The sequence below is a fragment of the Rhinolophus sinicus genome, chromosome 2 (assembly GCF_057876585.1).
Source record: "Rhinolophus sinicus isolate RSI-liver-muscle chromosome 2, RSI-T2T, whole genome shotgun sequence".
NCBI classification, from domain to species: Eukaryota; Metazoa; Chordata; class Mammalia; order Chiroptera; family Rhinolophidae; genus Rhinolophus; species Rhinolophus sinicus.
Genome location: NC_142502.1, coordinates 100,574,215 through 100,600,338, shown reverse-complemented (window position 1 = coordinate 100,600,338; position 26,124 = coordinate 100,574,215). Strand labels below are relative to the sequence as shown.

The following is a 26,124-nucleotide window of genomic DNA, read 5'->3' as shown; positions in this document are numbered from 1 at the left end:
AGGGAGCTATAAATATTTCAGTGCATTCACTTAGTAAGTAGCCTTTGTCCCTTTCAGAATCAGGAGTGAGCCTGAGTTGCAATCATTAAAAGAGAAATCAAATAAACATAGCATGGCCTTATTAATTTGAAAATAAAATTTCTAGTTAGAGTCAGAATATCTTGTATTTTATAAAAACAGGGTTTTTAGTTGGCTGGAAATCACAGTTTTTTTTCTGAGAAGACTTTATTTTCAGTAAACCAGTATTAGCCTAATATAGTTTTGTTGCAATGCATATACCGAGATTTTCATACGGCAATAATAGAATTGAATGCAGCCTGGTAGAAAGTTCAGGTTATTTGCCAAGCCCACACTGTCTAATCAGCAGCTGAGAAAACCAGAGTTAGGACTATTGTACTGATCTAGTACAGTTGACCCTTGAACAACGAAGGGGTTAAGACCATCAGCCCCCTGTACAGTTGAAAATCTGTGTATAACTTGACTCACCAAAAACTTTACTAATACGGTAGCCTGCTGTTTGCCAGAAGCCTTACTGATAACGTCTATTAACATGTATTTTGTATGTTGTATGTATTATATACTACATTCTTACAATAAAGTTAAAGAAAATGTTACTAAGAAAATCATAAGGGAGAGAAAATACACTTAGAGTATTTGTAGGAAAAAAATCCACGTGTAAGTGTACTTGCGCAGTTCAAACTTGTGTCGTTCAAGGGTCCACTGTATTATAAAGTCACCAGTAATGACTATATGTTAGAGACCTGACGTCTTTCAAACCCAATCCGATGTTTTTTAGGCCCTTTTCATCTGTGATACCTTTCAGAATATAGTATCTGTTTTGTTTTCTGAGGGAAAAAATGGGCCTGTGTGCACACGTGTTAGTTTCCTAAGGTTAGCCCAGAAATTTTGCAGGCGCACCTCGGAGTTATTGCGGGTTTGGTTCCAGACCACTGCTATACAGCAAGTATTTTAATAAAGTGACTCACACAGGTTTTTTGGTTTCCCAGTGCATATAAAAGTTATGTTTACACTATACTGTAGTCTATTAAGTGTATAGTAGCATTGTCTTTAAAAACTGTACATACCTTAATTAAAAAATACTTGAATTGGTAAAACATGCTAACCATCATCTCAGCCTTCGGTGAGTCATAATCGTTTGGTGGCCAGAGGGTCCTGCCGTGATACTGACGGCTGCTGACCTTCAGGTGGCGGTTGCTAAAGGGTGGAGTGGCTGTGGCAACAGGGAAGCTTGCCGCAGTGATGGACTCCTCCTTTCACGAATCATTTCTCTTTATTAAATGCTTTTGATAGCATTTTACCCATAGTAGAACTTTCAGAATTGGAGTCAATCCTCTGAAGCCCTGCTGCTGTTTTATCAACTAAGTTATGTAATATTCTAAATCCTTTGTTGTCATTTCAATAACCTTCACAGCATCTTCACCAGGAGGACATTCCATCTCAAGAAACCACTTTCTTCGCTCATCCATAAGCAGCAACTAGTCATCCTTTAAAGTTCTATCAAGCGATGATGGCCACAGAGCAGTCGCATCTGCAGGCTCCACTTCTAATACGTGGATTTTTCCCCACAAATACTCTTAAGTGTATTTTCTCTCCCTTAGGATTCTAATTCTCTGCTATTTCCACCACATCTGCAGTTATTAATACTTCCTCCACTGAAGTCTTTTGTCTTTTTTTTTAGTTAACCAAGTAAGCAGTTTTATTGTTATCGCCATTTATAACATTCAAATCAGATACATGATAAAGCAATTCTATAAAATAATGTATTTTATTGCAATTCCCTGTTGAAGGAAGATCCCTTCCTGACCTTTTTGCACAAATTTTCAGCACGCACAACAAATTTCTTGTCAGGATGCAGCAGTTGTCTCACTTGACCGTATAGGTTAGGAGAAATTTATCTGGAAGAAGTTTCAATCACCTCATTGTTATTTTCTGCAATTTTCATTCCTCTATAGACAGTAATCTTAGGGTGGAGACCACACTCTTAGGAAAGCCTCTCTTTCTTCTTATGTCTACTCATCTAGACATCTGGGTCCTTTTCATGGTTGGGGAAACTCTTCCACTAAATTCTTATGACTATTTTCTGGTATGTCCTTATCTGGGGAAAATCTGGAGAAGGATGCAACCTCCGCCTCATAGTTCTGTGAAGGTTTTGTGGTAGCATGCCATAAATAGCTAGTTTGACAGTTGCCACTGGATCCTCCTGGTGAAGTTGAGCAGCTGTTATTTGTTCAAATCCACCTGGGTAAGCAGTATGTGAGGAGTGTACTTCTCATGTTCCTGTTTGTTTCCAGACTGCAGTGTGCCATGCGTTTGTTATGGCATCATCACCGCAGTCAGAGGTTTATGCACCGTCATAAACCTGATGCCGCAGCAGCAAGTTTGCCAGGGGGCTGCATTTGCCCATCTGGGAGATACCAAACGTGAGCAAAAGTGGCTCACTGCTGGGGGGCCCTGGAGAAACTCGTTCCCCTACTTGCAGGACCGTCCTTCTTTCTCCCCTCCACTGAAATCTGGAGCCTGTCAAAGTCATCCATCCATGAGGGCAGGGGTCAAATTCTTCCTCCTGTAATTGTTGATATTTGGAGTTCTTCTCATGAATCGTGAATGTTCTTAATGGCATCTAGACTGGTGACTCCTTTCCAGAAGGTTTTTCATTTGTTTGGTCCAGAGCCATCAGAGGAATCATTATCTACCGTGTTTCCCCGAAAATAAGACCTAGCCGGACAGTCAGCTCTAATGTGTCTTTTGGAGCAAAAATTAATATAAGACCCGGTATTATATTATGTCAGATAAGACCCAATCTGATATTATAATAAAATAAGACCAGGTTTTATATTAATTTTTGCTCCAAAAGAAGCATTAGAACTGATTGTCCGGCTAGGTCTTATTTTTGGGGAAACAGGGTAGCTAGCAGCTATAGCCTTACGAAATTTTTTTTTTTCCTTGAAAAAATTTTACACTTTATTTTGACATTCAGTATTATTTTATATTACTTTTAGGTGTACAGCACAGTTGTTAGACATTAATATAATTTAAGAAGTGAGCGCCCTGACTAGTCTAGTACCCACCTGTAGCTATACACAGTTATAACTATATTCTTGATTATATTCCCTATGCTATACTTTACATCCCCATGACTATTTTCTACCAATTTCTATTTCTTAATCCCTTCACCTTTTTCACTCTGCCCCCAACCCCCTCTCATCTGTCACCCCGATAAATCTAGTACCCATCTGATATCATACATAGTTGTTACAATATTATTGACTATATTCTTTATGCTGTACCCTAAATCCCATACTGTGTAACAACCAATTTGTACTTCTTAATTCCTTCCCCTTTTTCAGTCACCCCAACCCCCCAGCGTCTGGCAACCATCAAAATGTTCTCTGTATCTAAGTTTGTTTCTGTTTATTTTGTCATTAAGAGTCCACATATAAGCAAAATCACATTGTGTCTGTCTGTCTGACATACTCCACTCAGCACAACACCCTCAAGCTCCATCCCTGCTGCCACAGATGGCAAGAACCCATTCCCTTCCATGGTTGAGCAATATTCCATTGTATATATGTAGCACCTCCTCTTTATCCATTCATCCATCGACAGACACCCAGGGTGTCTCCACATCTCGGCCATTGTAAACAATGAACATATGGATGAGCACGTCCCCTTGAAGTAGTGTTTTGGGTTTCTTCAGATAAAAACCCAGAAGTGGGATTACTGGGTCCTTCCTTGTCTCTTGTTATAGCCTTTGTTTTAAAGTCTATTTTGTCTGATATAAGTACTGCTACCTCAGCTTTTTGTTTGTTTCCATTTTCATGATATATCTTTTTTTAAATCCCTTTACTTTCAGTCTGTGTGCCATGAAATGTATTTCTTAAATAAGACTTGCAAGTCAGAATTACTCCTTGATCATGGCTGCAGAATGGATGCTGTGTCAGCAGCATGAAAACCACGTTCATCTTGTGCTTCTCCGTCGGAGCTCTGGGGTGACCAGGCGCGTTGTCAGTGAGCAGCAGTACTTTGAAAGGAATCTTTTTTTTCCGGGCAGTATTTCATAGTAATGGGCTTAAAACATTCTGTAAACCATTGTGTAAACACAGGTGCTGTCATCCAGACTTTTTGTTCCATTTATAGAGCATAGGCTTTATAGAGTAAATTTAATGTAATTCTTAAGGGCCCTGGGATTTGCAGATGGTAAATGAGCATTGGCTTCAACTTAAAGCCACCAGCTGCATTAGCCCCTAACAAGAGAGTCAGACTGTCCCTTGAAACTTTGAGGCCAGGCATTGACTTCTCCTCTCCAGCTATGTAGGTCCTAAATGGCATCTTCTTCCACTATAAGGCTGTTTTGTCTGCACTGAAAATCTGTTGTTCAGTGTAGCAAACTTCATTAGTTATTTTAACTAGGTCTTCTGGATAACTTGCTGCAGCTTCTCCATCTGCACTTTGCAGTTTTAGGTTAAGAAGACAACCTCTTTCCTTAAACCTCATGAACCACCCTCTGCTAGGTTCATACTTTTCTTCTGCACCTTCCTCACCTCTCTCAGGCTTCACAGAATTGAAGAGAGTTAGGGCCTTGCTCTGGATTGGGCTTTGGCTTAATTGGAATGTCGTGGCTGGAAAACCTCCACGTCAGCAAGAAGGCCGTTTTGCTTTCTTATCATTCCCGGGGGTGGCACTTTTAGTTTCCTTCAAGAACTTTTCCTCTGCTTTCACAGCGAGGCTCACGCTTTGGTGTAAGAGGCCTAGTTTTCCACCTGTCTCGGCTTTTGACATGCCTCCCTCAGTAAGCTTAATCATTTCTAGCTTTTGATTTAAAGTGAAAGACGTGGACTTTCACTTAAACACTTAGAGGCCATTGTAGGTTTATTAAGTGGCCTGATTTCAATATTGTTTTGTCTCAGAGAGTAAGGAGGCCCGAGGAGAGGGAGAGAGATGGGGGAGTGGCCGGTCGATGAAACAGTCAGAATACACACAACAGTTACCGATTAAGTTCACCGTCTTATACAGGTGCAGTTCTTGGCGCCCCCAAAACAATTATAATAGTAACATCAGAGATCACTGATCACAGATCACCGGTCACCATAACAAATACAGTAATACTCCAGGTTGGTGTTTTTGTTCTGTCTTTTCTCCTATCACTTCTGCACAGTAAAATGAAGGGCTGGTAGCATGAAGACTGTGGATACAGGTATAATAACAATCAGGGATCTGCAAAAAGGGGGGTAACCTGACTTTTTCTAATTCATTCCCAAATGCTTTGCTAATTCTCTATTCTGTGGTCCAGGCTCCAGCCTCTCCAGCAGTTAGGTCTGTGTTACATCTGTGCCATTCGAATGATTCGTGAATGCCAGTAAGCACTAATGGCTTGAGGGTACGTCTTTAAATGGTACCACGGATCAGCTGTAAACATATAGGTCAGCGGTTTTTGTTTTGTTTTTAGTTTCTAATTTGCCTATTTAATTTTGTCAGTTTTGCCTGATATTTCCACAATATGCCAAGCCCTATTGGTAATTTTGGTGGTTGAGCCATATGTGTGGGTTGTGTATATATGCACACACATCATCAAATGCTCCTTTTATTGAAACTAGATTTAATGTCACAACATTCAGAAAACTTCTCCCTGTGTTTTTCAATTTTTTTTTAAAAAAATGACACATTTTGTGGCTGGACTGAAATGAGGTAAATGGGTCTCCTGTGAGTGTTATTGTTGTACTAATGGATTTTTAGACATTTGCTGTAATGTTAACATGTTAATTTATGCCCTGTAAATGAATGTGAGACATTATTACTGGGAAAACTGTATAGTCTGCACAATAAGTGCTGTATAAGAAACAAGCCTTCCTGCAAATAACTTTTTTTGCTAGTTCACACTTCTGAGCAGTAGGCTGTATAGGTGTAAAGAATCTAGGGGCCGTATAATTTCAGTGATAAACCATATTATAAAATAAGCTTAATTACTGATAAGAGTTTTATTTGTAAGCTTCATATATTCATTCTCTTGTTGACTATTTTGCAAGAAGCATTTGAACATGTGCTTTTGGGAGCCAATCTAATGTTATTTCTATTCTTAAATAGAAGTTGCAGCTTTGTGGTCTGAATCTAAGCAACCAGGAATTGAGGGGTCTTGGCTCTCAAGTCCTGTCAGAACCAGTGACCTGTAGTGAGTCATAAGGAAGAAAATTTTGTGCAGGGATAGTTTGTAAAAGGTCAAACATCTGTTTATTGACAAGGGTGCTTAATATTTCTACCGTATGTAGAAATATTCTTGATTCCTATAAATTTTATAGCAATTTGAAGTCCATTAATGTCCGAGAGAACTAATATTTTCAGCAGTATCAAATAAGTTAAATTCAACAAATCTGTATTGTGTATTCTGTGGAGGGCATTTTGCTTAGGGGCTGGAGCATATAGTGAATAAGACATTTATTCATCCGTCCAACAAATATTTAAGTGCCTTCTGTGAATAATCTCAAGGGCCTCACTGAGGAAATAGTGCTTATGTGAAGGTTCAAAGATGAGTAGAAATTACCAACATGAATAGCAGAATAAAGAAAAGTAATCTCCACGTGCCACGATCAAAATACTCCAGGTTGAGAACAAGAGTGTGGAGTGTTTGAAAAACCAAAAGGACCCCAGAATGGCTGGAGCAGGGGGAGCAGTGGCTTAAGATGAGATGGAAGAGATAGCCAGACGCCAGTTCTTGGAGAGACTTCTAACTTTTAACCATGTTTAAGATTTTGGATCTGATTATAAAAGCAATGGGAGGCCATTCAAGGGTTTAGGGAAGAAAATGACTTTATCAGAATTTGTCTTGTTTACAGTGTCACTTTGATTACCTTGTGGAGAATGGATTAGAGTGATGTAAAGAGAGTAGGATGTAAAGAAATCAGTTAGGATCCTATTGAAGGAACCTGACAAGTGATGTTGACTTAGAGGGTAGTGGAGAAGTGGAGGATTCAAGAAATACTTCGGAGTTGTAGGGGACGAGACGTGGTAATTTTGAGATGTAGAATTAAGGGAGGGAGAGTGTGGAGTGTGATGAGTCCCAGGTTTCTGGGAGAACGTTGGTGCAGTCCCCTGACATGGGGAGGAGGGCAGAAGGCAACGTCTATTTTAACTTCTGAGCTATACCTCAAAGTGGACAGGTGTATGGGCATAAATGGGGGGCATAGGACAGGAGTCATTTGTCATCAATAGGATACACACACACAGGGTTCCAAAAAATCTATACACATTTTAAGAAAGGGAACACGCTGTATTAGTTGTAATACTCAATATATACCAATAACAAAAGATGAATGCAAGTCACATTTGACGTCTGCAGTTACAAGAGGTGCTCAGAGTGGTTCCCATCAGCGTCCAGACACTTCTGATGATGGCAACTACCGCTTGAGCAACGTTGACCAAAGTGCCCATCTGTATACATTTTTTTTGGCACCCCGGTATATATGGTGTGTGTAACATGTATATATGAAACTCATCTGAAAGTCTGTTTATTCTGAGATCAGTGAAGACAGTCCTTTTTTTTTTTTTTTTTAAAGAGAAGGAATCATGAGAGCGCAGGTGAAAATCAGGTAGGGTAAAGGTTTTCGTTTTTGTTTTTTAAAGAAATTAGAAGAGATTGCTTATAAAAGGAAGTTTAAATGACCCCAGCCACGTTGAGTAGATCACAGTTTTCTCCATTAGCTAGGATCCAAGATGAGTGCCTTTTAAGGTGTTAATGGTAACCAATCTTTTGGTTCTTGGTAATTTTTGTTTAAACTAGTTTGTTTTTGCTGAGGCTGTTAACACAGGTTAACATCCAGCAACTAGAATTTTATTAGGATTTTAATTAGAAGGCTAAAACTCTGGTTTATGAATTGGCTGGCTACTGCTAATGGTTGTGTAGTTTTTTCATTCATTCATTCATTCATTCATTCATTCATTCATTTATATTGGGGAACAGTGTGTTTTTCTAGGACCCATCAGCTCCATGTCAAGTCGTTCTTCCATCTAGTTGACGGGGGGGGGGGGGGGGGGTTGGGGGGTTCTTCCATCTAGTTGACGGGGGGGGGGGGGGGGGGGCCAGCTCAGCTCCAAGTCAAGTGGTTGTTTTCAATTTGGTTGTGGAAGGTGCAGCTCACATTGGCCCACGTGGGACGCAAATCGGTGACCTTGGTGTTGTGAGCACCTCTAACCAGCTGAGCCATCTGACCACCCTATTGTAATTTTTTAAAAATGTGATATCTAAGGTTTGTGATTGGGATGAGGATGGGAACGTGCATCTTTAAAAAACCTGGAAATGTCCTTCTGAATGGAGGCTGTAGCCTGTTATAGACATAAGTTGAGAGAAGGGATGAGAAGAGGAGAAAACACTGTTCTGATAGAGGAAGCCTTTATACAGTGCCTTGCGTGAACCAAACGAGATACCAGAATTGAATTTGTATTTGCAACATATCCATTTTTCTTTAATTGGGTATTTGAAACGAAGCATTTTATGGTGTCAAACACCAAAGTAAAGCTTCCAGTGGGAGCATGGAGTTATAATCTGTGATACAGCGTCCGATGGGGTTTGGAGACTGGGAATGGAAATGTGGGAAGTGGAAAAGGAACTCCTTTCCATGGCAAGCTGTCGCGTTTTGTCAAGCTGGGCGGAGGTTGCTTCAGTGCCGCCTGCTGCAGTAGAATAGTGCAGGCATTAGGTGACGTAAACCTACGTCTCAAACCCTAGCTCCAGCGCTGGCCGGGAGGAGGCAGGTTGCCTCACCTTGCCATGCCTCACAGTCCTCGGCTGAAATATGGGGATGACATAGGTCCCGTTTATTTTGAGGATTAAATGAGAGAATGGACGGAAAGCCTCTGACAGAGGGCGTTGTTCATAGTAGACACTTAACTCTTAGTACTGCTTTCCCCTCCAATTTGATTTTCTTTATACCCAGCTTTAGTGTCTCTAATAATGATACAGAAGCCTTGTAAGTGGCCAGACAGACTTAATGAGTGAGTTAGAACAAAAGCAGTTGAATTTCTCTACTTACTGATTATGAAGTAGAAATTCACAGGTACTAAGTGCTTCATCTTTTAGAAATGCAAACCCAGAAGATGCTGGCAGTGCCCTTAAACGCACACAACAATTGGGTAATAATGTTAAGTGTAATCAGTGGTAAGTAAGTTTTCTACAGAAAGTCATTTTGCCACTTACTCAGTTAACATTTATTGAGCACTGCTTTGTCCTGGGCCTGTACAAGGTGGGAGACTGCCAAGTGAAGACATGATTCTTACATGCCATCGGAAGTCTTGCGCTGTGGGCAGTCACAGGGTGTTGTGCCAAGAGAATTTGACAATATGTACCCAGTGCTTTAAAAATGTGCATCGTCTCTTACCCAGTTGATCTACTTCTGGCATTATCACCTGAGGATGTTTGATGAAATCTTGCTTATAATAGTGAAAAATTGGTAACTGCAAATGTGTAACAATAGTGAATTGGCTTAATTGCTGTATTATCAGTGGACGTACTATGAACCCATCAGTGATCACACAGATCTGTACGTGACAAAGAAAAAAATATACATGGTACATTCCGAAGAGCAAAAACTAGATTACCGGAGAGGATTTTTAAAAAGAGAATTTGTTTTCAAAGAAAGAATATAGCGCAGTCCTTTCCAAATTACTTTTGTGTATTCTCTGCCTTGAAGAAATCATTTGAAAAACAAAACAAAACATAGTTGTTGTCGTGATCTGGAAATGGGGTAGCTGAGCGTCTTGCCAAATCTGTGCAGTAGCTCTGAGAGATGAACAGCTGGGGCTGTATATACGTATCAGAGGTGAGTTTGGAGTGATGACTAGATACGGTCTGGTCCCAGTGACACTGCCCCGGTGAATGGGCTGGTCAGCAGAGCAGGGTGAGGTGCTTTTTTGGTGCTCCCAGTTTTTTGAGGTACACTTTGTAGTAAGAAAATTGACCTGTGAGAAAAATCTATCTGAAGACAATGGAGAAAAATATGTCTAGTGAGTATGTGGGCAACCGGCCCCAGGGACTTCACTGGCCATTTTGGCTCAGCTGGTAGGTACCATTAGGTCAGTTTCTCTGTCTTGAGGAAACATCCCATTTCTGGATATTTCAGGACAAGTGTACCTTTGTTGAGAAATTATTTTCCCCCCTTAGTTGATAATAAGGTAATCTGCCAAAATCTTGGCTTCTGTTCACTTTTGAACAGCAATCCCATTAAAATGCAAAGGTTTTTACTCAAGTTTTACAAATAATAGTTTAGTAATTTGAAAAAGCTTTATTCACACAAACCTGTCTCAGACTCACAGCTTTATTCAAGACCAAGTTTACACCTTTGGATATACCATTAACTCTTAGCAATTTACGGAAATAAATAATGATTCCTAACTTTTCCTCACAGAGATGGATAAGCTTAGAGATTTCTAGTTTTCCCATTTATACGAAAGGTTTAAAACAAATGAACAAGTCTTTTCTGTGTCTGGGTCAAATGAAGTGACTCTGCACCTTCCCTGCATGTTTCCAGGGTGGTATGATCACGGGCTGCCTCTGCCTGTTCTGTGGTTGACTTTTTTTTTCCTTTTTTTTTTTTGGTAATTTAAACATAAGAGGTTTATTTTCTCTATGTTGTTGACTTTTTACATGTGATACAGATCTGCTCCCCTTCGTTCTTGAAGTAGACTTCTGGAATTTTTTCTGTTTTGTTTTGTTTATTTTGTCAGAAGTTGGATGCTGAATGATTCATGAAGAAAAGAACGAGTAAGAACTGTGATGCAGACATCAGGGCTAAATGGAAGAGATAACTCAGTGCCCTGTCTTTAGGAGAATACCTTTTATTTTTAATGACATTTGTTGAGTACCCATGTGCTAGATACTAGTACATTATCTTATTTAATCCACATTATTCTGAGAGGTAGAAATAACTCTCTCCCTTCATTTTCTAGATGAGGCCCCAGAAGGTTAAACAGTTTGCTTTTAGCCGTATCCCTGGTAAAAAGTGAAGTCAGGGTTTGAATCCGCATTCGATGCTAAAGCTCTTTCTACTGTATAAGCTGTTAACTTGGTAGTTAGAAAACTCTTAGGATTAACTCTGAATTTCTGGTGACTTAGCATTGACTTTCTTGGCTCTTGCTTTTCTTTTTCTGTAAGATGAGAGGATTGAGATGGATCTTTAAAATTAATTCTGGTTGTAAAATTCTGAGATTCTTGGGTTCTTTATAGAATAAAAGCTGAGAATGTATTGAGCTTCTACTAGATCTCTTGCGTGCAGCCAGTTTGGTTTGGAATGAAACACCGTCACCCTGTGGAGGTGCCAAAAAGGCCTAGTGGAAGGATGGGTTAAAAGGTCTTGTTCAACCACAGGTCACACAAGAAAACTTAAAGCAAAGTGCCTGAGCGTCAAGGAGCATGACAGGCGTGGACTGGAGACTGTGGGGGGACCTGGTAACAATCAGTATCTTTAAACAAAAACACCATTGACCTGAAAGGGTTATTGGGCCTGAGTGAGTGCATCTGTGTGTGTCTGTCTCCAGGACTGGGGATTGTGCTAGATGGTGCAGTGATGATTCGGTTTCGGTTCTTTTAGGGCCTTATAACATTTCCAATTAAATGGCAGAGAGATAGTTACAGGAGGGACACAATGATTATTGACATAGGAGAGCAAATGAGATGGCATGACATCAGAAAGAAGCACCATTATTGCAGTATTTCTATTCCATTTATATAATACCTTTTTCTCTGAAGTGCTGTATGTACAAAGAACATTGAGATAATAAGCCATTTAAAAATGTCAAAACACTGAAGAATAAGAACGTGGCTAAGAAATAAACACACAGAAAAGAAGCCTTAGAGGCTTTAGGTCACCGATGAGCCCAGCTGGGTAGTGATTCTTCCACTGCCCTCACCTTTGGTGCCACGAGTGGGTGGATGCTGGACATGGGGCCTTCTCCTTGGCCCATCCGGTGCTCACTATTCCTTCGTCCTGTGGTTGTGACTGAAGACCATGGTTTGGTGTCACATAGGCCTGTATTTAAATCGTCATCCTGTTACTTACTAGCTGTTAACTTGGAACAAATACTTAAACTTTCTGAGCCTCGGTTTCCTCATCAGTAAAGTGGTGTTAATTATACCTCCCTGGTTAGGGTCGTCAGTGGGAGTCACGTAAATCAGTTGCACACCTAAAACATTTAGTTTAGTGCCGGGCCACATGGTAGATCAAAGTAGTGGTTCTTTGTAAAAGTAGTGGGGTGACAGAGCATAATGGCAGCAGCTTCTCGGTGGTTCGAAAGATAAGGCAGTGTGGAATTCTCTGAATTGATATAGTAAAATATAATCTACTTCACAGACTACCGTTGGGTTTTTTAAATGAAACATACAGACAACGCATAATAATTTAACCCACCACCAGCTTTAAATACAAAATTGCAGATAGATTTGAAGACCCCTTTTCCTCCCCCTCTCTTCCCAATAACCACTATTCTGAATTTGGTGTATCATTTCCATTCATGTTTTTATGTACTAATTATGTATCCATAAACAATATATGGTATTTTTACATATTTTAAATTTTAATATAGGTATTATGCTATATGTATCCTTCTGTAGCTTCTCTCTCTCTGCATTGTGTTTGAGATTTTTCAGTTGCATTTGTAGCTTCATTCATTTATTCTAACTCCCACTGAGCATTGCATTATATGCTTGAATATACTGTTTCAGTCCATTCTGTCAGTGGACATTACCTATAATTTTGAATATTCCTGTGTACCTCTCACCTTCTCATCCCCCTCCCTCAACCTAAGAGGTAACCAGTATCCTGAAGTGTGTTAATATTTTTAATAGTTTGAACATACATATTCCTAAACAATATAGTGAGTTTTACCCGGTTTTAAGGTTTATATAAGTACAGTCTTACTATGTTATTTAGTGACTTGTTTTTTTTGGTCAACATTTTGAGATTCATGTTGATGTATGTGGCAGTAGTTCTCACTATGTACATTATTCCATTATTTGAAGGTATTTTTACTATATATAGACCTTTAGGTTGTATCTGACTTTTTACTATTACAAACAGTATATAATTAAGCTCCTTGTACGTGTGTGTTGAGTTCCTCTCAGGCACATCCTACAAATGACGTGACTGTGGTATAGGTAACGCATGTGCATCTTCATCTTTACTGGATATTGATAAGTAGTCATTTTATTATCATGTAATTGTCAGTATTTTCTGATTTTCTGTTTTCTGATTTGACCCATGAGTTGAAAGTGTATTTTTTAAAATTCCAAATATGAAGAATTTTTTGTTATGAATTTTTAACTTAATTGCTCTATACAATGTGTATATCTCATTTTTTGGCATCTATTGAGGCTTTTGCTTCATAGCCTAATGTGTGGTTAAGGTTTAGCCAGGTTTTAATTAGTTTTTATCAGTGTTCCTCATGTGTTTGAAAATAATTCATTATCTAATTTTGGGGTACATGAGTCTTTATGTTCTTATTAATCTTAACTAATTTTATTAGTTATTTTGTCTGAGACAAATATATTTAAACCTTCCCATTATGACAGTAAATTTTTCAGTTTCGTATAAATACAGTCATTTTTGCTTTACAGATTGTGATGCTTCGTTATTAGGTGCATACAGGTTCACAATTGTTTTATCTTCCTGGTTAAAAAAAAAATTTATTTACTATTGGGCAGCTGGATGGCTCATTTGGTTAGAGCGCAAGCTCTGAACAACAGGGTTGCCAGTTTGATTCCCACATTGGCCAGTGAGCTGCGCCCTCCACAACTAGATTGAAGGACAATGACTTGGAGCTGATGGGCCCTGGAGAAACACTGTTCCCCAATATTCCCCAATTAAAAAGAAATTTGTTTACTGTTATATAGTGATCTTCTTTATCTCTAATAATGTTTTTGCCTCAAAGTCTACATTCTCTGACAGTACTATAGCTATTTCTGGCTTTTTAATCATGTATATTGCTGGTATACTTTAAATTTTTCTGTATCCCCATATTTATGTTTTTTGTATGTCTTTTGTAAACTGCGAAGAACAAGACTTTGTTTATTCAATCTAAATTTTCTGTCTTTTAACTGCTAAGTTTAGTCTATTTATATTTATTACCATTACTGATATGTCTGTACTTAGTTCTACCATCTTCTTTTATGTTTTCTATTTCCCCTGCTTTGTTCTCTGCAGTTTTTCCCCCTTTTTACCTGCCCTCTTTTTATTTCAACAACTTTTCTGTATTTTTTCCTTCTATTGATTACCCCTAAAATTTTAACATGCATTTTGCTTAGCAAAATCTTACAATAAAATCAACATTTTATTCTTTTGAATAATACAAGGATCTTGGAAAGCTTTCGGTCTCATTACCCTCCGCCAACTTTGTTTTTGACCAGTATTTTACTTCAAGTTTTCAGTCAGCCAAATTAGTCTTTATTATTGCTGCTGTTACATTTCATTTTTGTGCTAACTTTCATTGTTTGTAATACCCAAGGAGATTGTGAAGTCATTCATTAAACTGGTTTTCTCACGCTTTCTCTTCAGATTTTCAGAAGAAACAACCAGACGATGATTCCACTCCAAGTACAAGTAACAGCCAATCAGATTTGTTTTCCGAAGAGACCACCAGTGACAACAACAATACCTCGATAACCACGCCAACTCTTAGTCCCAGCCAGCAGCCGCTCCCGACAGAACTGAATGTAACTTCACCAAGTAAAGAGGAGTGTAAGTGCCAGTCCTGTGAAGTGTTAGAGAAAGCAGCCCAGGAATCGTATCATAATGCCTCCTCCCGGAAAAAAAGATAGTAGCTCTTTTAACTCAAGATTAAGTGTTGACATATAGGCCCAAAGAAGCAAGTTAGAGAATGAGTTTCATCCGTTCTGTAGAGCTTAAGATGATCTAAAAAGGTAGCCTTTTATGTTAACTGTCCAAGTGCACAAGGTTTTGAACCGGTGGCTCTCTGCCCTGGCTGCCAGTCAGAATCCACTGGGGATTTAAAAAAATTTTTTAATTTTCAGTAACATTCCTTGAGTCAGTTTGGTTGGACAGGAGGGAGTCCCAGGGATCTGTTCTTTTTAACTCTGCAGAGAACTTTATAAAGTGCAGCAAGTGTTGGGAACCACTGGTCTAGGGAACTTGCCCCTATTTTAGGAACCTTGGATTGAAACCTTGCCTCCGTCACTCACTGGGCCATGAATGTTTCTAGGCAATTAACTAAGAGAATAACGCTGTATACTTCATAGAACATAAGTATTTGAAGGGAAGAGGAGATGGTTTCTGTTACTCTTCTGTAAGTCGTAGGTGATCTAATACCATTATCATGTATGTGATATGGAAGTCCCTGATCCACTTTATCTTGATAATACTATAACCGTCTCCTTTAGGGCACAGCTATAATGTGACAGTGTTGAAAATTATAGGGATGTTACGACACAGCAGGTTTTGCCTTTTAAAAGCTTTAGTTAACAAGTTGAAATTTGGTGTTTCAAATTTAATGACTATACAGAAATCGTTGGAATATGGTAGTTTAGAACGTTCTATTAACTTTGAAAAGATTATCAGAGAATGAATATCTCAACCTATCATAAACCACTGTTCTAGGTAAAGCTGAGAATATAAAAGTAAAGAAGGCCATAGCCCTGTTTCCCAAAGAATTGGTTATTTAGCATGGGCAATTAAATATATTTGTTATTAAAGACAATGATTGTTAAAGAAAGGTGTTGGTTTACTGGAGAAAGTGGTATTGAAGATGCACAAAGTGGCGAAAAGACGTTCTAGACAGAGTAGAATGAGACATACAGGAAAGCTGCATGGAGTTCAGTTCTGCAATGGCAAGTGACTCCTTTTAGGGCCATTTATGGAGGACAGGGCTGGAAAGATAGATTATGGCCATGTCATAGAGGCTTGAACGCTCAGCTAAGATACTTGGATGTTAGACAGTAGTCATGTTTTTGAGCAGAAGAAGTAATATTATTACACTTCTTTTGTAGAAATAACCTGGCAGTATTGAAAATGGGAAGGATGACACTAGAATAACCTGTTTCCCCGAAAATAAGACCTAGCCGGGCAATCAGCTCTAATGCGTCTTTTGGAGCAAAAATTAATATAAGACCCGGTATTATATTTATATTATATCATATCATATCATATCATATCATATCATATCATATCATATCATACCTGCTATTATAAATGCTATTATAAGCATTTTACTTACAGTAAAATAAGACCGGGTCTTATATTAATTTTTGCTCCAAAAGATGCATTACAGCTGATGGTCCAGCTAGGTCTTATTTTCGGGGAAACACGGTAACATTGCAGAGAGAGACTTTTCAAAACTATAACTTTTTGATTAGAGACCCAGGGAAAGGTGTAGAAATCATTTAAGAGAAGAAAAAAGATGAAAATGGTAGTGGTAATGTTAAGGCAGTAGGTTTTGTTTTGTTTTTAAAAAATCTATTTGGGATCATGTACTTATTAAGGAACTGATGAAAGCGCTGGCCTGTTGTCTCAGAAAAACACACACCATTCATTTATACCCAATTTTGAATAACATTGTTCTAAAGCTCACTATGGCCTTTAGGTTAGGAATTCCTTGTCTATGGGAAAGGTTGGAGCTAGCCAGGATCTCATTTGATAGAACCTTGTCTGATTAGACCCACACAGACCAGGGTCGGGCCACAAAAACCAACTCGAGCAGCCAAGGAGGCATGTGAGACGAGATAACAGTAGCTACCACTTATTGAGCATTTTATGTGCAACACATTGTACTTGTATATTTTCTCTCTTATTTCAGGATAACCCAGTGAGGTAGATATTATCCTTATCCCCTTCTATAGATAAGGAAACAGGCACAAAGAGATCTAGTAATTTGCCTGTGGTCATGAACTAGTAGATACCAGAACCAGGATTCAAGTTCAGGCATTTGGCTTCAATTCTTTTAATCAGTTAATTCACAATGTGAAATATAACTGCCACAGAGAATAGAAATACTCATATTGGCAAGATCAGCACTTCTTCTCTCTGTAATTAAGGAAACTCAAATCATGAAAGTTGCTTTATTAATTCATCATGAAAAATCCTTGTAACAGGAAGTGGAAATAAAAATACTATATTCATATGACTAAAACATTTTGTCTGGAGGCAGACCCTTTATGGGAAGCTAACCTATAACAAGGATTTATACAGCAAATGGCAAAGTGACTCAGAACACGTGGGATTAGATGAAGTAAATTTTTGAGTCAAGTTGATTGTCAGGTATACTCTAAGGACATACAGGGAAGGTCTTTTTGTACGAGATTCCTTCTTCATACCCCTTTCCCCCTCTTCTACTTGGACTTAGACCTGCGCTGAGCTCGAGCCGCAAGGACAACTTCGTGTTTCCATAAGTTGCCAATCTAGGCCACTATAGACTGCCATGATTTTTTTGTTTTGCTGTATACATACCTTCAATCTGATTAAGGATTGTCTAGTTCTTCTTGCTTCAGATTCATTCTCTTGCTTTCTGGTGACATCGCTGCTTTAAACCGTTTTGTGTTCATCTTCATGTTAAACTCTCTGAAGGTAATCTCATTTCCTAATTCTTGTGGGGCTCATTATTGTAATTCTCAGGTTTTGCACAGATCTGGGGAAATGAGATTTGCTAATCTGAGATTTGATGATGACGTAAGTGGTCCCCTGGGGAGTTTGAGTTGGAGCTCAGGGGAGAGAAGTCAGGGTTGGCTTTATCCACATGGAGGCGAGAGGCGGAGTCTTGGGGTAAATGGAGATTGCTAAGAGTGGAAAAGCAGTGAGAAGAGAATTTTGAGTGAAACCAAAACAGAGAAGGCAGCTGAAGAAGTCAGAGAGGAGCAGAATGACATGCAATACGTTGTACTGTGTGTTCTGCAAGATCACAAAAGCCAGGAACAAATTTCAATTTATGCTGTGGGGTTTGATAACAATAAGGAAAATGTTAGCTCACATTTGTGAGCTGTTTGCTGTATTCTAAGCTCTTTACATGTACTGATACTTCATTTTTATGATACCCTATAAGGTAGGTGTTTTTACAGATGAGGAAGTTGAAGCACAGAGACGTTCAGTAACTTTTACCCAAAGTTACAGACGGAGCTTATGCTTCACAGGGTAGTTCGTGTTCCAACCCCATGATTTAGCCTCAGAGGCTTTGTTTTCAACAACGATAGCGCATTGCCTCAGCATTGTGCAAATGCTGCGGACTGGAAACCGACAAGAGACATGTGAAATGGGTGATAATGGGATTGGTTCCCGATATCAACTATTTCAGTGCTTTGTGTATTCATTTAGCAGTCTTTGCTGAGCGCCTACTGTATTTTAGGCACTAGATATAGGGCTGTGTACAGAAATGATTTAGATTGGTCTCTACCCACAAGGAGGTCACCTTTTCAAATACATACACATCTCCCTGAGATTCTGGCCTGTTCTCCTAAACAGATGCATAAGAATTTGGGGGTGAAATGGGCACAGCAGGAGCAGTAGTTAATAAGCATGTCTTTTGCAAAAGCTTCCTCAGGTGGCTTTGCCACCTCTCCTAGGGTGAACACTATGCTAGAGTGGAGATGTGTGCCTGGTTCGTGTGTGGGGGAGATAGGGATAAGGAGAGTAAGGCAGGTGGTTAAAGCTGTCAGAGCTGTCAGGGCGGATGCATTGTAAGTCAGGGTGGTTGCCAAGCAGCAGTGAAGACCCAAGTGAGATTAGACAACCTGATCAATTGACACCTTGCAAATTTCTTCAGCTACGACCTACCCAGGAGAAGAAAGATGGAGGAAGAGGCAGCAGGGGATTACTTATATTGATCTTTTAGTGTCCTCAGGTCAGGGGCCCAGAATTTCATATGTTGGTCCTTCTTAGCTTCCCCTGGAGACTTATGGAAAAGTAGAGTGTGGGAGTTGTTGGAAAATGGGTTTGGAATTCCTAATCCAAGTACTACATAGTTTGTAAACTCTATAGTAGTTACAGACGTGTTGTTATTGTGTAGAACGGGAACCATTGTGTATTCTTCGGGGCTTATAAAAAGGTTTTACTTTTTATCTTATCAAGAGAATGAGTATTGCTTACATCTGCTTTCTACTTCTCATTGTTATATGACTATATGAGCGGAAAGGTTATGAGAGTTTGGGTACATTAATACTGTTTTGAAAAGGCTACGGCTACAGGAAGAACTATAGACAAGAGTGTGTAAAATACAGATTTTTATCCAAAAGAATTAAGACACTTGAGTGAAGGTCAAATGAAACAGGTACATAAATGATATTTCTTTGTCTGAAAACATATATCTTCCTCTTCCATCTTGTGTGTCTGCAGAAGAGTCCATGGAACTTGAGCCGTTAGAAACATTTCAAAAAACAGTGTAAACAAAATTCAAATAGTGACCAAAGGAATTGTCACAACATTTAAATGCTATAATAATGGTAGCAGTGAACACCACAGTACTCAAGTACTGTTCCAAACACTATCTTCATAATTACCCTGTACGGTGAGTACTGTTACCGCCTGTTTCACAGATGTGGAAACGGAGACGCAGGATGATTCAGTATCTTGCTCAAGACCACGGAGCGGCCCGGCGCTCTGCACCACGTCAGAGCCGGCTGTCTCTATAGTGATTTATGGAGAAAGGGACGTGACATGCAAATGAAAACTACAGAGGGGAGGGGTGTTGCACAAACACTTAAAAAGAACAAAATAATATTTCTTTCTGCTTTTGCTACTACCTGTTTACTGTTATCCCAATTTCTGGGTTTTTCATAGAGGAGATAAAGTGTGATTTGTCCCTATGTTTCTTGAACCAACTTTTGAAGAGAGACAGGATACAACACTGAACCAGTTATTGTTTTGTTAATATTTTTGAATGACGGGCAGAGGACTGGTCACTTTAAGTCAGGCTTACCATGTTGGATTTAAGAGATGCAAAAGTACACTTTTCTTTATCCTACAAATGAGCTTTCCTACCATTGTGCTCTTAAGGGCCTAGGCATCCTACGCAGGACCTGTTTGGGGGCCTTATGATGTGCGTGACTACCTCGTCCCCCCACCCCCAATCCCACTCCATATTGGAGGGAAGTTGAGGTGTTAGAGGAGAGTTGACTGGTCCGTTTCTTTCCAGTGCCTGGAAAGACACTGTTTTAAAATATTCTGACATTCTGGTCTAGCAGGTAGAAAAGGCCCACCTCAGACTCTCCTAAGCTCTGCAGAGGAAATGCTAAGGAACAAACAGCCACCAACACACACGTAGAACTCTGCTTTACCAGAGGAATTGGCAGCTACAGCCCAAAAGCCAAATCCAGCCCAGCGCCTGCTTTTGTATGGCCCATGAGCTAAGAATGATTTTAAATGATTGAAAAAAAAAATCAAAAGAAAAGTATTTTGTGACATGTGAAAACTATATACATGAAGTTCAGATTTCAATGTTCATAAATAAAGTTTTATTGGAACACAGCCGTGTTCATTTGTTCATGTATTGTTTGTAGCTACTTCTACACTACAGCAGCAGACTTGGGTAGTTGCTGCAGAGGCCAGTGGTCCTTTATAGAAGTTTGGCAACCACTGTTTTACAAAGCACTTTGATAAACATTGTTTTCCTGCGATCGTCCTGAAAGTGTCCCGCCTTGGCAGGGCAGATTATCTTCCTGTTCTGTAGATGAGAAAACAGTTTGCGTGGTGACCTGCCTTGAGTCACGTGACAGGGCTGAAACTCAGCTTTGGGCGTTTTTCATCTGTAATTATGCTCAAGTTTTTCTTACTCTTCTACACTGCATCTACCCAAGAGATGCTTTTGTTGTAGCCAAAAGAAAATATACAGAAAAAGTGAAAACCATACTAACTGAATGTTAGTGAAGATTTTTTAATGATTAAATCTTCATTCCAAAGTGCTGGCTGGATTTTCCTTTAATTTTACAGTGATTCCCAAAATAGAAATTGGAGAACATTCTTGATCTGTGGTTAAATACATTTGGTCGAACAAAGAGATTTCCATTGTTACCTTGGAAACTGGTTCCTGGTGATACTCTCTAGCTCCCCCAGGCATTTAAAAAGTAAAATAGAGTGGGGGTGCATTTCAACAGCTGCCCTTGCTAGCCGCCCTTGGGTCTTTGAACATACATTGATCCTCGTGGCTAGTAGTAGTCTTCATTCCTGTCTGACAAGCCCTTATCTGTCCCCTGGAAAATTAATATCACTGCCACCAAGTAGCTAAGCTTTTTGTTCGTTTTTACCAATTACATTTCTAATAGTCCCTAAATGAAACTAGTTTCCCTTTTTTGGAGTGTGCCTACATCGGAAGACCAGATATTGGGCAAAACGGGCTGGTTTACTCTAGTAGAACACTTAGAAAATATTGCCTATTAAAACATTTTATGACTTCCTGCTGGGCTGGTTTTACGTGAAATATTGTGGGGAGATTTGTTTACAGTTCTCTCTCTATGTGTCTTTCTCTTCCCTTTTCTCTGATGAAACTCTTAAGCATCAGGTCGTTTATCAGAGATAATTATACAACAGATGGAGCTTTTCTGATATATAATAGTCTCAAAGTGGAAGATTCTTTCCCATAATGAAGAATGCCCAAACTTTAAATGTCTCTTTTGATTTTAAAGGGTTTTTGTTTTTTCCCCAGTGCATTTATTTATCCTGAAGCTGATCCTGTAAAACATGCTGCTTTCATTAGGGCTATGTTCTAAAAAGATTGATACTTTGCAGTACAGTATGATAATGTACAGTTACGTGCTGTATTGAATTGAATGTGTAATTCACCAGGAATCAATGGGAATATTAAATTAATCCCTGTCAAAATGCAGAAGGACTTGAGCAGTTTAGCAGTGTTTTCTTATAGAAATTATTTCTATTCCATAATGTTACCTGGGTGGGAATTGTTTAAACACTTATAGGGTCATCTGACCTTCAACTTGTAGTCAAAATAAAAGCCATATTAAAGCAAAATCATGCTTTTTAAATTATTTCCTGGCTTTTTTACCTTTTTCTGTAGTTTTTAATCCTATTTTTTAAGCATAGGTAGAGACATACAGGTTTATGTAGAAGAGAAGGTAAAAATACTCCTTTAATATCTCCACCCCACCCCCACCAAATTTCCACTCTGTCCAGAGATAACCACTGTTTGTTCATTTTGGGTTACATTTTCTTTGCTGTGTAGCTATATACAAGTTTACATACATATAAGGTTTTCTTCATTTTTATACAAATGAGAACATACTATACATATTGTTTTGTAACTTGCTTGTAAATTTAACAGTATATTTTAGAGATCTTTCCAGTTTAGCATATATTCTTTTTAAACTGCTGCATAGTATTCCATAGTATTATCATTTTCTCTTGAACTGTTTCTAATATTTCACTACTATAAACCATGTGAAGTAAAAATTTTTGTAAATGGCTAATAGTGCATGTGTCATTTTTCCATGATAAACATGGAAGAGGAGCTAACAAGTCAGAGAATGTGTGTATTTTAAATTTGATATACATGGCCAGATTCATTTTCAAAATGACATTACCACTTTATACCCCTAAGAATAGTGTTTGAGAGTGTTTCCTACACTTTTAAATGTTTGGTGTTCCTTTTGTTGTATTTATTTTTTTGCAACAGGCAAAAGAATAGTTCATTTTAACTTGTATTCTCCTGACATCTCCTGCTAGTGAGACTGAGCCCTCTTTCCTGTGTTTACCAGTTATTTATGTCTCCAGTGACTTGCGTCTCCGTATTCTTGGCTTATTTATTAGCCATCTTTTTCTTACTGATTTGTAGGAACTCATATATTCCGGATAATAAATCTTTGTTACATATCTTACAAATATTTTCTTCTGGTATGTCACTTTGCTTTTATTTTTGATTTGGGTGTCTTGGATTCCATTACAAACCTCACAGATTTTAAAATTCAAGTCTGTTGGTCTTTTTGTCTTCTAGGTTTGTGTCTTTCATAGAAGACTTTCTCCATCACAGAATTATAAAAATACTTCTCTCTATATATTTTAATACTTTTGTAGTTTATCTTTTAATTTATTTAGCTCTTGAATCCATCTGGAACTTATTTTGTATATGATACGAGGTATAAGGACTTACCTTTTATTTTTCCAAATGGATAACCAGTTATCTCAAAACCATTTTTATTAAATAGTCCTGGTTTGAAATGACATTATTATTATATAGATATAGATCTATTTTTAGCCTCTTTTTTATTTGTTTCATTGATCTACTTGTATATTCCTGTTTTTCTAAATTTTGTTGGCTGTTCTTTTGTATTTTCTATTGATGAATTTTATAGTCAGCTTGTCAAGGTCTATTAAAAATTACAGCGTGATTTGGGGATTACATTATATATAGATTTATTTGGGAATAATTGACATTTTAATACACCATTGGACCTTCTCATATAGTAATATCATTTGTCTTCATTTGTTCAAACCTTATATATACTTGAATAAAGATTTATCATTTTCTTAATATAAACCTTATACATTTCTTGCTAGAATTTCTTCTTCACAGCGTTATATTTTTTTTCTTTCTTCTCGTGCCTAATTCTAATGAGACTACTTCTAGCAGTTCACAAATATAGTATTTGCTGTAGGTTTCTTGTAGATATTGTTTATCGGAAAACTTCTATTTATAGGAAACTTCTATTTATACCTTGCTTTTTTTTTTTTTTAATCTGAGAGGAGTGTTGAATTTTATAAAATGCTTTTTCAGCAGCTATTGAGATGATCAATGGATTTCTCCTAATTAAAAAGATTTACAGTGTTAAACTGTCTTTGCATTCCTTGAATAAACCCTACTAGTTCTTTTATTATACTGCTGGATTCAAAATGCTAACTTTATTTTAAATTTTACACCTTTTTAATAAGTGAGTTAATTTTATGTACGTATGTGTTTATATGTAGTGTGCATGTTATTTTTGTCTAGTTTTGCTATCAGTTACATAAATCTCATGGAAACTTTTTCATCTTTCCTGTGCTGTAGGTAACATAGCCTTTTGTCTTATATTCTAACATTATGTAATGTATCTATTTTTTGAAAGCTTGAAGAACTTACTCATAAAGCTGATTAGTCTGATATCTGATATTAGACTATTCATATTTTCTACCTCATTTAAGGTCAGTTTTGGCAATTAATATTACTATAAAAACACCCATTTCATCTAGATTTCTAAATTTAGTGGAATAAAGTTATACGTTTTCTTATTTTTAAATTTATTCTATTAAAGGGACTCTTAATTTTAGAATATATATTATACTAAGTACACAAACTAAATTTTATTCTTAATTACTCTGATATTGTTCATATTTCCTAATTAGTCTTTGTGTATGATCCTCTAGTTAGCTCAATGGAAAAAGTCTAAAGGTCTGGAAAGTTCTCACTGCCACCATGTTTTCATAGGATTACAGACATAATCTTTAAATTGTTCTTGCTTCTATTCTTGTTCTAGTCCATAAAACTTGTCAGATGAATCTCCCATTGATATTTTGTTAAACAAAAAAGGAAATTCTCCTGTTGACTCATCACCACCTATTTGGTCATGCAGATTCTTAATCTTGTATTGGACACGTCCTCCCCCATAATCTGGACCCTCATTGTATCTGACCTGCCTATCTTTCCCAGCACTGATGCCCAGTTCTGAACCACACCGGACCCCTGTTGTCCCCAGAAAACACCGTGGCACTCCTATTACCATTTTCATTCATGCTCTTGGAAGCCTACCTCAGAAACATTTGATCCACACTGCTTGCTTCCTCCAAAGCATTCCTATATTTCCTACCTGTATCATCTAATCACATACTGTGTAGGTTACCTCTTTGACTTGAGAATGTCATGTCTCAGTACGAGTTTAGAGACGGAACCCAAAATTAGTAGAGGCTTTATTTTATGCTGCTTCGCTGTACCCTAGAGTGCCCAGCATAGCGCTTGGCAAGGCAGCATGCAGTAAATGGTTAGTGATTTGGATATTTAGAAAAGTTGCCTTATTTTTCTTACTTTTGGAAACCTATTGCATGTGTTTTGATACCTTTTAAACAACTACTTACTATTTTATTATTTTCTGTGCTATTTGGTAGCCCCAAGATGAAATAATTTGGTTGTCTTGTTATTGTGACCATTCATCACTTTTAACAGAACTTTTTAAAATAATGGGAGACTGTCTTTTTTTTTTTAACTGTGCAAATAGTCAACCACCTACCAATTTTGAAATAGCCATTTTTTTCTCACCTGAATTTCCCCCTTCAAAATTCCCCTTTGCAAGAGAGGCTAGCAAACCATAAACACTCATCTTCAACGGCCCCTTTAGAAAGCTGCAAATCTGAGAGGTTAGTTTCCCATAAAGATTTCCTTGGGTACCTATGATATTACACAGTCATTGATACTCAGAAGAGGATGGGAAGCAACACCTAACTCTTTGCTCCCCTCTTAGCAAATGCAGATTTTTTAAAATGTTCTTATTAACTGAAATGTTCTGCTTTGCTGTGAAAAGAAAGGTCACAGTGAACAACTACACTTCACACAGCTTTAGCCCTTTGCAGTTGTCATGTTGTTTTTCTTTTGTGTAGACTCTGGTAATGGGTGACACTGTGCTGATTTTAAACTAAACCTCAGCTTTATTATGACAGAAGTGTTTGGCTGGAAAAAATCACATTATAATAGGAGAATTGGTTTGGGTGTATTAGAGGTAGCTACTTTAACCTTACACAGATATATTTTAATTGTGTTTATGAACTTCTCTCCAAAAATTCAGAGTTGCCAATGCCATAAAGTGACTAAATGTAACTTGACATTTTGTGTTCATGTGCGGTTACTTCATAAACCATTTTACTTTTGATCTATCAAAGGATAATTCTTTAGATTTAATAAAAACAGTAGGATGCGCCTTGTTAAGGAATTTTTAAAATTCCAAAATATCAATATAAACACTTCTCTACATAAATGTAAATGGTGACATTTTCAACTACTACTTGCAAAAAGAGGTCCAATTAGTAAGACCTTCTAGCATTCTCTGTAAAACAGGAAGGTTGGACTGCAGTACCTTCCATTCAGTGTCACTCTGAACACATTGCGAGCTGTGGTACAGACACCTCAAGGAGAGGCTCGGCAAATGGGGCCGGGAAG

The 26,124-nt window shown here is 38.1% G+C and overlaps 1 protein-coding gene and 1 pseudogene across 3 annotated transcripts in view; one reads left to right on the top strand and one right to left on the bottom strand.

Annotated features, from left to right (window-relative positions):
- Window positions 1-26,124, top strand: part of ZFAND3 (zinc finger AN1-type containing 3) — a 297,507-nt gene that overhangs the window by 202,402 nt on the left and 68,981 nt on the right. For all 3 annotated transcript variants that reach the window (XM_074332881.2, XM_074332882.2, XM_074332883.2), the window contains exon 3: window positions 14,553-14,735. In XM_074332881.2, coding sequence (XP_074188982.1) covers window positions 14,553-14,735 — 183 coding nt within the window. The remainder of the gene's footprint in view (window positions 1-14,552; window positions 14,736-26,124) is intronic.
- Window positions 1,983-2,555, bottom strand: LOC109459450 (large ribosomal subunit protein uL13m pseudogene; annotated as a pseudogene).